Raw genomic sequence first — 14,184 nt, 5'->3', positions numbered from 1 at the left:
ACACTCACTTATGGATATTTTATCCTATTGGAAGAGCGTTTAGATTTTAGAAACACACATGGGACAGCTAAAAACATAAATAATAGAGATATATACATAGGTATATGTATTTATACACCTATTTCATAATTGACAAACATATAGTTCAGCTTTATATATTTTTCTTATACCCTTCAGGATATAATAGGACCATATATACATATGGACAAAATTACAAATCATTCTTTTTCCCTCAAAAACATAAAGCTATGTCGTCCCTTGCAAAACGATGTCGTCACGGACCGAAACGATGTCGTCCCGGACCGAAACGATGTCGTCCCAGATCAAAACGATGTCGTCGTGGAAATAATTCACAAACATACATCAAACAGCATTTTCTGTCCCAACTTATATATTTTCTACATCCTTTGAAATGTATTAGGCCCATATCTACATATGGATAAAATTAAAACTCATAATTTTACCTTAAAAACGTCTTGTAGATAAAACGATGTCGTCCCAGATCAAAACGATGTCGTCCCGGAACAAAACGATGTCGTCATGGAAATGAGATCCAAAACACACACTTTACAACCTTTTCTGCCCCAACTCTTTTTATGAAAGTTGTTTACTTTATATTTTAATCATAAATCCTTTATTTAGGAATTTTTTACTCATATTAATGACTATCTTTGACTATTTATAGTTCCTTACCATTTTCAGTGGGTATGACGTCATCCAGTATCGACGCACACCCTTGAACGAAACTAACTATTTTCTTACTATAATCAGGAAATAAATCCACCAACACAATTATACACTTTACTATATGAAGTTTTACTTACCTTTCGCGGTCCAGTTTGGAAGCTAGTTCAATTAGAAGGACTATAAATCCACATATGGATAACTATTTTTTTCTAGAGCTAGTCTATATAAGGGGGCGCGCATTCGAGCGCGTTCTCATTTCATGCTCTCAATAGACAGCAACTGGTCGCAGCCTTTTCGCTCCTCCACGCCTTAACAAAGAGTTCATCACCTTGTTAATTTCATTGTTGAAAATATATCGGTATATATAAATATATATTGTATTCTATACATATTATAGTTTATAAATATATATTATATATCATATATACTGTATATATATTTCTTACATTTTTCATAAAAGTTTTTTTTCTCAAAGTTCAAGTCAGCCTGAAGAAGGTAATATTTATTTACCGAAACGTCGCGAAAGACTTGAACGCATTTATTTTTGATTTTTGATTTTTTCATGTTTATTGTTGTTTTTTGTTCTATTCTTGTTCAATAAAAAATCTATAAAAATCCAACAAAAAAATCATAAAAATACCAAAAAAGTTTCAAAAAAATATACACACACAGTTCTGACATTATGGACAATTTCCGTGGTAGACCAAGACAGAGAACCACACCACGTCCAAAAATTAGACACACAAGTGTTACACCAGATTATAAATATTTTAATTTCACACCAAGTAACACTTCAGCACGCCACCGTGCCAAGGAGCAGAGTTTCCCATACAGGAGACAAAGAAATACAGCTCCACAGTCCCGCCCTGTAAAAAACAGGAATAACACAAACATTCAGAAACGTCAAAACAGGGAATTTAACAGATCCACTCACAGGGAGGTGTCCAGGCCTGGACCCTCCCAACGTTTCCCTGCACCACAAAATGACCGTTATGAGAAGGTAGCAGATCCATACAGATCTCCCTATCATAAGAGTCATTTTGGGCCAGTCGCAGGCCCATACAGGCCTCCTGGTGAAAACGCAAAGGGTAAAAAAAGCCAAAAGAGAGCAATCAGAGAAACACGTCCCCGTCAGGACGATAGGGTGGTACACAAACGCGCTCGGCGTGAATATTTATATGAAGGTGCAGACATTGAGGACGAGGATGGCTTTCCTCTCCCACAACACCTGGAGTACCGACGCACCATACCATCCTTTCGTAACAACTACACACACATCCCCTCCAATCAGAGACCCAGAACGGTTTCTTTCAACTTTAATGGAGGAGGACAGAGGGACGTGAATCCTTCTATAGGCAACACTTACCCGCACTTCACGAACTGGGGCGGTTACCAGCAACGTCGCCCTCCTCCTATAAACAGTACAAGGGCGAGACCTGCAAGAGAAAACGAAAACCGTTTTAGACAAAATCCAGATTTCACACCGGCACCGCCTCAACTCAAAACGACAATCAAATTATTCTATGATCTGATCCGCCAGGTACACCATCTAGAAAGAGTTACCACGCAGGTTCAGAATAACCAGCCGGTCACGTTTAAAAGACTCACTGACCTCCTGATAGAGACGGTGAGACCAGCCTTTCCGAATGACCGAGTTACACAGTTGCTACAGGACAACGCAAAAAACTGGTCCTACACTACACAACTGCTTCTCGAGCGACATTACGAATCAATGATTGATGCAACCATACAGAGCATACGTGCCCAGACCAATCAAGCCGATTGGCCTGAAGCATTTGAGGTGGCGTCACACTGGGCGGACAGAAATTATAGAAGTAGAATTAGTGCAGAGGCCATTGCACAGGCAGAGGCCCTGATTACGGCAGAGATCCCGATTGGTGTGAGCACGACGACACAGAAAGTCCCCACAGAGACAAGGGGGACCGCACTCCCTCGAACTTACGCTACTGTCGTCGCCTCCACCAGCCGAACCGCCACACAGGCCCCTGCACCTCGGCCGACCGAACCTCCTGCCAACACCGCTCCTGTAAGACAAACAGTCAGTCAAAAACACATAGAGATACAAACTTCTCCAACACTCTGTTTACCAGAAAAAGCAGGCACTAGTTCTCCTCCACATAGAGGAGATTGGTCCTTTGAGGAGGAAGTACCTCCACAGGACCTACCAGAGTCCCTTCTGCCCATACAGGCGGAAGCGCCGCAGCCCTGCGAACAGAGAAAGAGAACACATAAGAGCCGCCATATAAATCCAGGAGCGGAACCCTCTTTAACGGTCCCTCCACCCCAGAGCCGCCCGGAGACACCGAGGCCGGAAATCTCTGTCGCGGCCCCTGTAGCTCAGAGCCGCCCTGTGACACCAGTGCCGGAAATCTCTGTTTTAGTTCCTCTTCCTCAGGAGGAAGCGCCACAGGTCAATGACAGGGTACCCACCCCACAGGTGGCAGTGGCAACACCAGAGCCTATTGGTGCCCCAAACAGCTCTCCTGTGTCAGAGACGGAACACAGATTGTTCCCATTTCCCCCAATGTCGACTCCAATCGCTTACTCAGATCATAGCAGCTTTCTTTTTTCTGACGACTCACCCACTCCGGTAAAACCACCTTCACCGCTCTCTGAGTTCCTTCGGGAGTTTGACCCGATACAGCCAGCGGGAGACATGGGGGTAGAAAAGGGTGAACCGAGCGTCCCTAAAACCGCACCATCTCTCGGCGTTCTCGCACCTGGGGAAGACACAAACGTAAATGAACCCCTAATGATTGACAGCCCATCTTCTGGCTCTCTTAACCGCCCTTTACGCCACATTAACACCACAAGGAAACACGTAGATTGGAGCCTTACGTTAAAAAAGAGAGTAGTCATCATTGGGGACTCAAATCTGTCCAGACTTCCTCATTACGAGGAACCCGATCTCCAAGTGGACAGCTTCCCCGGTGCTAAATTCCAGCATGCATGTAATCTGTTGGAAAAAGCCACAGTGGCCAGAGTACCGGAAAAGATCGTTCTGTCATTTGGCCTTAACAACCGAAAACAGAGATATAGAATGACGGCCATAACAGAAATACAGAAAACATACAAAATAGCAAAGAGGATTCTGCCACAGACAGAAATTATTGTGCCCCTTATCAATTTTTCGAGAGTGCTACCGCAAGCAGAGCAGGATATGCTAGAGCATATCAACAGCTTTATCAAAAAGAACCTGTCCTTCATCCCTCTGCTGGCAGCCACACACTTCCACGTGGAGAAGGATGGGCTCCACTGGAGACCGACAACGGCCAAAGCACTCCTCACGCATTGGGCTTCTCATTTAAACTTGTAGACCCCGACAACCCAAAATGCGGTTCCCGTAAACTCATCATAAATCTGTCAAAGTCCTTTGTTTTATCAAAAGAACAGACCTCAGTCCTCAAAAGGGGCCTTTCTTACATCCCCACCCCATCGAGCTGTAGAAAGAAAGAACTTTTAGCGGACATGCAAGCGTACCACCGCAGGCTCAAACTCGAGACATTTTTTGAGGGCAAGAAAAGCCAAAAAGCGAAGGTACCGTTCACTCATCCCTCTGACTGGGAGCCCGCTTTGTCCAGCCTGCCGAAAGAAATAGAGAAGGTCATAAGAGCTGACAATTTTGCGTTCAAAAAGCTACACTGGGGCCTGGGGGTGAAGCCCAATCTAACACAGAGCGAAAGAAAAGCTCTGAAAGAATTGTATAACAATACGGACATAGTAATTAAGCCAGCCGACAAGGGTAACGCCACAGTCATTTTAGACAGAGCACAATACCTCGGTGAGGGACTGAGACAACTGTCTGTCGCAGAGCACTATCGTCCTCTTGAGGGGCCCATCTACACAGACACTATAAAAGAGGTGGAGGAAATTTTAGATGACATGTGTTCAAAAAAGATTATCAGCGCGAAACAAAAAGAGTATCTCGTGGGTGAAGGCCCACCTCGAGCCAGAAGGTTTTACTTGTTGCCGAAGATCCACAAAGAGCCAGAAAAGTGGAGCGTTCCGTTTGAGGTCCCACCAGGTAGAACCATCGTCTCCGACTGCAACAGTGAGACATACTTCACGGCCGAGTACTTGGAACACTTCCTCAATCCTCTCTCCACCAGGCATCCAAGCTACCTAAAAGACACGTACGATTTCATTGCAAAAATTAGTCAACTCAAAATCCCACAAAACGCATTGTTATTTACAATTGACATAGATAGTTTATACACCAATATTGATACCCCGACTGGCTTAAAAGCAGTTAGAAAATTTATGTCCAAATATCCTGATCCCCTTAGACCGGACGAGCATCTCCTTCAACTTTTGGAGATAAATCTGACTAAAAACGACTTTGAGTTTGACACTAAATTTTACTTACAAGTAAAGGGGACAGCCATGGGGAAGAAGTTCGCCCCCTCGTACGCGAACATTTTTATGGCAGACTGGGAGCAAACGGCTCTCGCAGGCTCTGCCAAAAAACCCTTCGCGTACTATAGGTTCTTGGATGACATCTGGGGTGTCTGGACCCACTCTGAGGACGATTTCCTCACTTTCATCGCTCACCTTAATTCACACCAGGCATCTATAAAGGTCAAATATAACATGGACAGGTCAGAGGTGAATTTTTTGGACGTGGTCTCATACAAGGGACCCAAGTTTGAACAAACAAGACAGCTAGATTTCAGGGTTTACTTCAAGGACACAGATACGCATTCTTTACTTCATAGAGACAGTTTTCACCCAAGACACACCTTCAAAGGAATCATTAAGTCACAGCTCCTCAGATTCAAAAGAATCTGCTCACAGCCATCGTCCTTTGTGGAGGCCACGCGCATCCTCTTCCGGGCTCTCCGTGGGCGTGGTTACAGCAGAGCATTCCTGAGAAAGATTCTGAAAACATTTGACAAGCCAAAAAGCCCACCCAGAGCAGAAGGGCAGATTAGAGATAAAATCATCCCGCTCACTGCCCTCTACTCCAAACAATGCGTATCCCTTAATTCGGCCATCAAAGAAAACTTTTTGAAGTTCCTTGAACCTACTAGCTTTCTCAAACATCACAGGCCCATTGCAGCATATAAGCGTAACGAAAACTTACACGACACTTTGGTCTACAGCAAGTTACGCACACCGGCCCCCATTGGCCGGATCGGCCGCTGCAAGTATTTTGTTCAAAAAAAGTGGGTAATGAGCAGATTTAACAAAAAGATATTTAAAATCCCCCGACCTCTGACCCACGAAGCTGTGAACTGCATTTATTTGGCCTTTTGCACAAGATGCCGCAGACAATACGTGGGTCAGACGAAAAATGAACTGAGGGTCAGAGCCTATCAACATGCACACAATATTATGCATAAAGTTGAGAAGCGACGACACCTAGTGCAACACTTCCTGACCCACGGTCTGTCTGCATTCAAAGTCACCTGTCTCCAATCAAATCCAGCGTGGTCTCTAAAAGAAAGACTCAAGGCTGAGAGCATTTGGATCAAAAGATTGGACACAGTCTACCCGAGAGGCCTCAATGAGGTTTAAATTTTTCTCTCTCCCTAACGCTCTTCCGTTATTTTTGGGACAGTGGTGTAGACCAAAAACTCCTCTTTGAATGGCCACCCACATCTCATTACTAACACCTACCCGTCAATAACCCCTCATAAACTACACCGGACACAAAAAGCCCTATTTTTCAGGACCCTTATATAACCTACCACACTAAAACCTACCCCGCTCACCTGTTAATCGGGTTTGGACGGCCCTCGGTCGCCTACCCCGACCGTTTTCAGCCCTCTCTGGTCGACCCCGGCCAGAAGGTTAAAAACATACAAACAAAAATATCAATTACTCCATTTTCTACACTAAAATCTACCCCCACTTACCTGTTGATGCGGTCTGGACGGCCCTCGGTCGCCTACCCCGACCGTTTTCAGCCCTCTCTGGTCGACCCCTGCAAGAAGGTTTAAAAACAAACAAACAAAAATATCAATTACTCCATTATCTACACTAAAATCTACCCCCACTTACCTGTTGATGCGGTCTGGACGGCCCTCCGTCGCCTACCCCGACTGTTGTTAGCCCTCTCTGGTCGACCCCTGCAAGAAGGTTTAAAAACAAGCAAACAAAAATATCAATTACTCCATTATCTACACTAAAATCTACCCCCACTTACCTGTTGATGCGGTCTGGACGGCCCTCCGTCGCCTACCCCGACTGTTGTTAGCCCTCTCTGGTCGACCCCTGCAAGAAGGTTTAAAAACAAGCAAACAAAAATATCAATTACTCCATTTTCTACACTAAATTCTACCCCCATTTACCTGTTGATGCGGTCTGGACGGCCCTCCGTCGCCTACCCCGACTGTTGTTAGCCCTCTCTGGTCGACCCCTGCAAGAAGGTTTAAAAACAAGCAAACAAAAATATCAATTACTCCATTTTCTATACTAAAATCTACCCCTACTTACCTGTTGATGCGGTCTGGACGGCCCTCCGTCGCCTACCCCGACTGTTGTTAGCCCTCTCTGGTCGACCCCTGCAAGAAGGTTTAAAAACAAGCAAACAAAAATATCAATTACTCCATTTTCTATACTAAAATCTACCCCCACTTACCTGTTGATGCGGTCTGGACGGCCCTCCGTCGCCTACCCCGACTGTTGTTGGCCTTCTCTGGTCGACCCTTGGAAAAATATTAAAAACAAACAAACAAAATAGGGGTCATCTCATCATTTTTTACACTCATTATGGCACAACACAACCATATGGACAATAAAATATAAATATACACACGTGTGTGGGCAGACATATAAAACAGATATTATGAGACGGGTTATAGGTGTTAGCATTTTAATAATTATTATTATAATAATTATTATTATTATTATTATTGTTATATTTGCCACTAATATTATACACAGATTTACGTATTTGTCAAGTGGACATTGTAGTGGGACGTTGGAGCACGGCATCGTTCCCTTTCTTTGCCTTGGGTAACCTTTAGTGGTCAGCAGAAAGTGGGCCAGTGCACAGCCATTTCTGGGACCTTAGGGTCCCAGATCTTGGATTTCTCATTCCCCTAACCAAGCCCGCGCCACTGCCTCTGAGCTTTTGGAGAGCCCTGGGTTGAGACAGGGTTCGTTCTGTGTATCTATTGTCTCTCAGGTCTCTATTTGATCAACTTAATGAAAAAAATACACCAAACATTATATATTCACATTATACACTCACTTATGGATATTTTATCCTATTGGAAGAGCGTTTAGATTTTAGAAACACACATGGGACAGCTAAAAACATAAATAATAGAGATATATACATAGGTATATGTATTTATACACCTATTTCATAATTGACAAACATATAGTTCAGCTTTATATATTTTTCTTATACCCTTCAGGATATAATAGGACCATATATACATATGGACAAAATTACAAATCATTCTTTTTCCCTCAAAAACATAAAGCTATGTCGTCCCTTGCAAAACGATGTCGTCACGGACCGAAACGATGTCGTCCCGGACCGAAACGATGTCGTCCCAGATCAAAACGATGTCGTCGTGGAAATAATTCACAAACATACATCAAACAGCATTTTCTGTCCCAACTTATATATTTTCTACATCCTTTGAAATGTATTAGGCCCATATCTACATATGGATAAAATTAAAACTCATAATTTTACCTTAAAAACGTCTTGTAGATAAAACGATGTCGTCCCAGATCAAAACGATGTCGTCCCGGAACAAAACGATGTCGTCATGGAAATGAGATCCAAAACACACACTTTACAACCTTTTCTGCCCCAACTCTTTTTATGAAAGTTGTTTACTTTATATTTTAATCATAAATCCTTTATTTAGGAATTTTTTACTCATATTAATGACTATCTTTGACTATTTATAGTTCCTTACCATTTTCAGTGGGTATGACGTCATCCAGTATCGACGCACACCCTTGAACGAAACTAACTATTTTCTTACTATAATCAGGAAATAAATCCACCAACACAATTATACACTTTACTATATGAAGTTTTACTTACCTTTCGCGGTCCAGTTTGGAAGCTAGTTCAATTAGAAGGACTATAAATCCACATATGGATAACTATTTTTTTCTAGAGCTAGTCTATATAAGGGGGCGCGCATTCGAGCGCGTTCTCATTTCATGCTCTCAATAGACAGCAACTGGTCGCAGCCTTTTCGCTCCTCCACGCCTTAACAAAGAGTTCATCACCTTGTTAATTTCATTGTTGAAAATATATCGGTATATATAAATATATATTGTATTCTATACATATTATAGTTTATAAATATATATTATATATCATATATACTGTATATATATTTCTTACATTTTTCATAAAAGTTTTTTTTCTCAAAGTTCAAGTCAGCCTGAAGAAGGTAATATTTATTTACCGAAACGTCGCGAAAGACTTGAACGCATTTATTTTTGATTTTTGATTTTTTCATGTTTATTGTTGTTTTTTGTTCTATTCTTGTTCAATAAAAAATCTATAAAAATCCAACAAAAAAATCATAAAAATACCAAAAAAGTTTCAAAAAAATATACACACACAGTTCTGACATTATGGACAATTTCCGTGGTAGACCAAGACAGAGAACCACACCACGTCCAAAAATTAGACACACAAGTGTTACACCAGATTATAAATATTTTAATTTCACACCAAGTAACACTTCAGCACGCCACCGTGCCAAGGAGCAGAGTTTCCCATACAGGAGACAAAGAAATACAGCTCCACAGTCCCGCCCTGTAAAAAACAGGAATAACACAAACATTCAGAAACGTCAAAACAGGGAATTTAACAGATCCACTCACAGGGAGGTGTCCAGGCCTGGACCCTCCCAACGTTTCCCTGCACCACAAAATGACCGTTATGAGAAGGTAGCAGATCCATACAGATCTCCCTATCATAAGAGTCATTTTGGGCCAGTCGCAGGCCCATACAGGCCTCCTGGTGAAAACGCAAAGGGTAAAAAAAGCCAAAAGAGAGCAATCAGAGAAACACGTCCCCGTCAGGACGATAGGGTGGTACACAAACGCGCTCGGCGTGAATATTTATATGAAGGTGCAGACATTGAGGACGAGGATGGCTTTCCTCTCCCACAACACCTGGAGTACCGACGCACCATACCATCCTTTCGTAACAACTACACACACATCCCCTCCAATCAGAGACCCAGAACGGTTTCTTTCAACTTTAATGGAGGAGGACAGAGGGACGTGAATCCTTCTATAGGCAACACTTACCCGCACTTCACGAACTGGGGCGGTTACCAGCAACGTCGCCCTCCTCCTATAAACAGTACAAGGGCGAGACCTGCAAGAGAAAACGAAAACCGTTTTAGACAAAATCCAGATTTCACACCGGCACCGCCTCAACTCAAAACGACAATCAAATTATTCTATGATCTGATCCGCCAGGTACACCATCTAGAAAGAGTTACCACGCAGGTTCAGAATAACCAGCCGGTCACGTTTAAAAGACTCACTGACCTCCTGATAGAGACGGTGAGACCAGCCTTTCCGAATGACCGAGTTACACAGTTGCTACAGGACAACGCAAAAAACTGGTCCTACACTACACAACTGCTTCTCGAGCGACATTACGAATCAATGATTGATGCAACCATACAGAGCATACGTGCCCAGACCAATCAAGCCGATTGGCCTGAAGCATTTGAGGTGGCGTCACACTGGGCGGACAGAAATTATAGAAGTAGAATTAGTGCAGAGGCCATTGCACAGGCAGAGGCCCTGATTACGGCAGAGATCCCGATTGGTGTGAGCACGACGACACAGAAAGTCCCCACAGAGACAAGGGGGACCGCACTCCCTCGAACTTACGCTACTGTCGTCGCCTCCACCAGCCGAACCGCCACACAGGCCCCTGCACCTCGGCCGACCGAACCTCCTGCCAACACCGCTCCTGTAAGACAAACAGTCAGTCAAAAACACATAGAGATACAAACTTCTCCAACACTCTGTTTACCAGAAAAAGCAGGCACTAGTTCTCCTCCACATAGAGGAGATTGGTCCTTTGAGGAGGAAGTACCTCCACAGGACCTACCAGAGTCCCTTCTGCCCATACAGGCGGAAGCGCCGCAGCCCTGCGAACAGAGAAAGAGAACACATAAGAGCCGCCATATAAATCCAGGAGCGGAACCCTCTTTAACGGTCCCTCCACCCCAGAGCCGCCCGGAGACACCGAGGCCGGAAATCTCTGTCGCGGCCCCTGTAGCTCAGAGCCGCCCTGTGACACCAGTGCCGGAAATCTCTGTTTTAGTTCCTCTTCCTCAGGAGGAAGCGCCACAGGTCAATGACAGGGTACCCACCCCACAGGTGGCAGTGGCAACACCAGAGCCTATTGGTGCCCCAAACAGCTCTCCTGTGTCAGAGACGGAACACAGATTGTTCCCATTTCCCCCAATGTCGACTCCAATCGCTTACTCAGATCATAGCAGCTTTCTTTTTTCTGACGACTCACCCACTCCGGTAAAACCACCTTCACCGCTCTCTGAGTTCCTTCGGGAGTTTGACCCGATACAGCCAGCGGGAGACATGGGGGTAGAAAAGGGTGAACCGAGCGTCCCTAAAACCGCACCATCTCTCGGCGTTCTCGCACCTGGGGAAGACACAAACGTAAATGAACCCCTAATGATTGACAGCCCATCTTCTGGCTCTCTTAACCGCCCTTTACGCCACATTAACACCACAAGGAAACACGTAGATTGGAGCCTTACGTTAAAAAAGAGAGTAGTCATCATTGGGGACTCAAATCTGTCCAGACTTCCTCATTACGAGGAACCCGATCTCCAAGTGGACAGCTTCCCCGGTGCTAAATTCCAGCATGCATGTAATCTGTTGGAAAAAGCCACAGTGGCCAGAGTACCGGAAAAGATCGTTCTGTCATTTGGCCTTAACAACCGAAAACAGAGATATAGAATGACGGCCATAACAGAAATACAGAAAACATACAAAATAGCAAAGAGGATTCTGCCACAGACAGAAATTATTGTGCCCCTTATCAATTTTTCGAGAGTGCTACCGCAAGCAGAGCAGGATATGCTAGAGCATATCAACAGCTTTATCAAAAAGAACCTGTCCTTCATCCCTCTGCTGGCAGCCACACACTTCCACGTGGAGAAGGATGGGCTCCACTGGAGACCGACAACGGCCAAAGCACTCCTCACGCATTGGGCTTCTCATTTAAACTTGTAGACCCCGACAACCCAAAATGCGGTTCCCGTAAACTCATCATAAATCTGTCAAAGTCCTTTGTTTTATCAAAAGAACAGACCTCAGTCCTCAAAAGGGGCCTTTCTTACATCCCCACCCCATCGAGCTGTAGAAAGAAAGAACTTTTAGCGGACATGCAAGCGTACCACCGCAGGCTCAAACTCGAGACATTTTTTGAGGGCAAGAAAAGCCAAAAAGCGAAGGTACCGTTCACTCATCCCTCTGACTGGGAGCCCGCTTTGTCCAGCCTGCCGAAAGAAATAGAGAAGGTCATAAGAGCTGACAATTTTGCGTTCAAAAAGCTACACTGGGGCCTGGGGGTGAAGCCCAATCTAACACCGAGCGAAAGAAAAGCTCTGAAAGAATTGTATAACAATACGGACATAGTAATTAAGCCAGCCGACAAGGGTAACGCCACAGTCATTTTAGACAGAGCACAATACCTCGGTGAGGGACTGAGACAACTGTCTGTCGCAGAGCACTATCGTCCTCTTGAGGGGCCCATCTACACAGACACTATAAAAGAGGTGGAGGAAATTTTAGATGACATGTGTTCAAAAAAGATTATCAGCGCGAAACAAAAAGAGTATCTCGTGGGTGAAGGCCCACCTCGAGCCAGAAGGTTTTACTTGTTGCCGAAGATCCATAAAGAGCCAGAAAAGTGGAGCGTTCCGTTTGAGGTCCCACCAGGTAGACCCATCGTCTCCGACTGCAACAGTGAGACATACTTCACGGCCGAGTACTTGGAACACTTCCTCAATCCTCTCTCCACCAGGCATCCAAGCTACCTAAAAGACACGTACGATTTCATTGCAAAAATTAGTCAACTCAAAATCCCACAAAACGCATTGTTATTTACAATTGACATAGATAGTTTATACACCAATATTGATACCCCGACTGGCTTAAAAGCAGTTAGAAAATTTATGTCCAAATATCCTGATCCCCTTAGACCGGACGAGCATCTCCTTCAACTTTTGGAGATAAATCTGACTAAAAACGACTTTGAGTTTGACACTAAATTTTACTTACAAGTAAAGGGGACAGCCATGGGGAAGAAGTTCGCCCCCTCGTACGCGAACATTTTTATGGCAGACTGGGAGCAAACGGCTCTCGCAGGCTCTGCCAAAAAACCCTTCGCGTACTATAGGTTCTTGGATGACATCTGGGGTGTCTGGACCCACTCTGAGGACGATTTCCTCACTTTCATCGCTCACCTTAATTCACACCAGGCATCTATAAAGGTCAAATATAACATGGACAGGTCAGAGGTGAATTTTTTGGACGTGGTCTCATACAAGGGACCCAAGTTTGAACAAACAAGACAGCTAGATTTCAGGGTTTACTTCAAGGACACAGATACGCATTCTTTACTTCATAGAGACAGTTTTCACCCAAGACACACCTTCAAAGGAATCATTAAGTCACAGCTCCTCAGATTCAAAAGAATCTGCTCACAGCCATCGTCCTTTGTGGAGGCCACGCGCATCCTCTTCCGGGCTCTCCGTGGGCGTGGTTACAGCAGAGCATTCCTGAGAAAGATTCTGAAAACATTTGACAAGCCAAAAAGCCCACCCAGAGCAGAAGGGCAGATTAGAGATAAAATCATCCCGCTCACTGCCCTCTACTCCAAACAATGCGTATCCCTTAATTCGGCCATCAAAGAAAACTTTTTGAAGTTCCTTGAACCTACTAGCTTTCTCAAACATCACAGGCCCATTGCAGCATATAAGCGTAACGAAAACTTACACGACACTTTGGTCTACAGCAAGTTACGCACACCGGCCCCCATTGGCCGGATCGGCCGCTGCAAGTATTTTGTTCAAAAAAAGTGGGTAATGAGCAGATTTAACAAAAAGATATTTAAAATCCCCCGACCTCTGACCCACGAAGCTGTGAACTGCATTTATTTGGCCTTTTGCACAAGATGCCGCAGACAATACGTGGGTCAGACGAAAAATGAACTGAGGGTCAGAGCCTATCAACATGCACACAATATTATGCATAAAGTTGAGAAGCGACGACACCTAGTGCAACACTTCCTGACCCACGGTCTGTCTGCATTCAAAGTCACCTGTCTCCAATCAAATCCAGCGTGGTCTCTAAAAGAAAGACTCAAGGCCGAGAGCATTTGGATCAAAAGATTGGACACAGTCTACCCGAGAGGCCTCAATGAGGTTTAAATTTTTCTCTCTCCCTAACGCTCTTCCGTTATTTTTGGGACAGTGGTGTAGACCAAAAACT

The 14,184-nt window shown here is 44.3% G+C and overlaps 2 protein-coding genes across 24 annotated transcripts; both read right to left on the bottom strand.

Moving 5' to 3' along the window:
* Positions 1–1,436: 1,436 nt before the first annotated feature.
* On the bottom strand, positions 1,437–6,684 carry LOC311077183 (uncharacterized protein). 16 transcript variants are annotated; one of them, XR_014604794.1, is made up of 11 exons: positions 5,448–6,684; positions 5,075–5,278; positions 4,652–4,830; positions 4,486–4,558; positions 4,250–4,290; positions 3,547–4,148; positions 3,291–3,428; positions 2,874–3,191; positions 2,651–2,732; positions 2,054–2,123; positions 1,437–1,553 (listed from the first exon to the last, which is right to left on the bottom strand). XR_014604794.1 is itself a non-coding variant. In XM_084139012.1 (11 exons), the coding sequence occupies exons 8-11, from the start codon at positions 2,890–2,892 to the stop codon at positions 1,464–1,466; spliced, it is 261 nt and encodes an 86-aa protein (XP_083995138.1). In that variant the 5' UTR covers positions 2,893–3,191; positions 3,291–3,428; positions 3,547–4,148; positions 4,250–4,290; positions 4,486–4,558; positions 4,652–4,830; positions 5,075–5,278; positions 5,448–6,673; the 3' UTR covers positions 1,437–1,463. The 16 variants fall into 16 exon arrangements, 5 of the variants coding, with proteins under 5 accessions (XP_083995138.1, XP_083995134.1, XP_083995135.1 ...); XM_084139012.1 differs by having other exon boundaries at positions 5,448–6,673; XR_014604788.1 differs by having other exon boundaries at positions 2,859–3,191; positions 3,547–4,290.
* A 2,650-nt stretch (positions 6,685–9,334) lies between these two features.
* Positions 9,335–13,878, bottom strand: LOC311077181 (uncharacterized protein). 8 transcript variants are annotated; one of them, XR_014604783.1, is made up of 10 exons: positions 12,973–13,107; positions 12,550–12,728; positions 12,384–12,456; positions 12,148–12,188; positions 11,445–12,046; positions 11,189–11,326; positions 10,772–11,089; positions 10,549–10,630; positions 9,952–10,021; positions 9,335–9,451 (listed from the first exon to the last, which is right to left on the bottom strand). XR_014604783.1 is itself a non-coding variant. In XM_084139006.1 (9 exons), exons 6-9 carry the CDS (start codon positions 10,788–10,790, stop codon positions 9,362–9,364), a joined length of 261 nt encoding a protein of 86 aa, XP_083995132.1. In that variant the 5' UTR covers positions 10,791–11,089; positions 11,189–11,326; positions 11,445–12,046; positions 12,148–12,188; positions 12,384–12,456; positions 12,550–12,690; the 3' UTR covers positions 9,335–9,361. The 8 variants fall into 8 exon arrangements, 5 of the variants coding, with proteins under 5 accessions (XP_083995132.1, XP_083995129.1, XP_083995131.1 ...); XR_014604781.1 differs by adding an exon at positions 13,346–13,878 and having other exon boundaries at positions 10,549–11,326; positions 12,973–13,176; XM_084139006.1 differs by lacking the exon at positions 12,973–13,107 and having other exon boundaries at positions 12,550–12,690.
* Between the last annotated feature and the right edge of the window lie 306 nt (positions 13,879–14,184).

This window comes from Abramis brama (assembly GCF_963993115.1).
Source record: "Abramis brama genome assembly, contig: SCAFFOLD_92, whole genome shotgun sequence".
NCBI classification, from domain to species: Eukaryota; Metazoa; Chordata; class Actinopteri; order Cypriniformes; family Leuciscidae; genus Abramis; species Abramis brama.
Note: the sequence above shows the minus strand (reverse complement) of the source record. Positions and strands in the feature narration are given on the sequence as shown.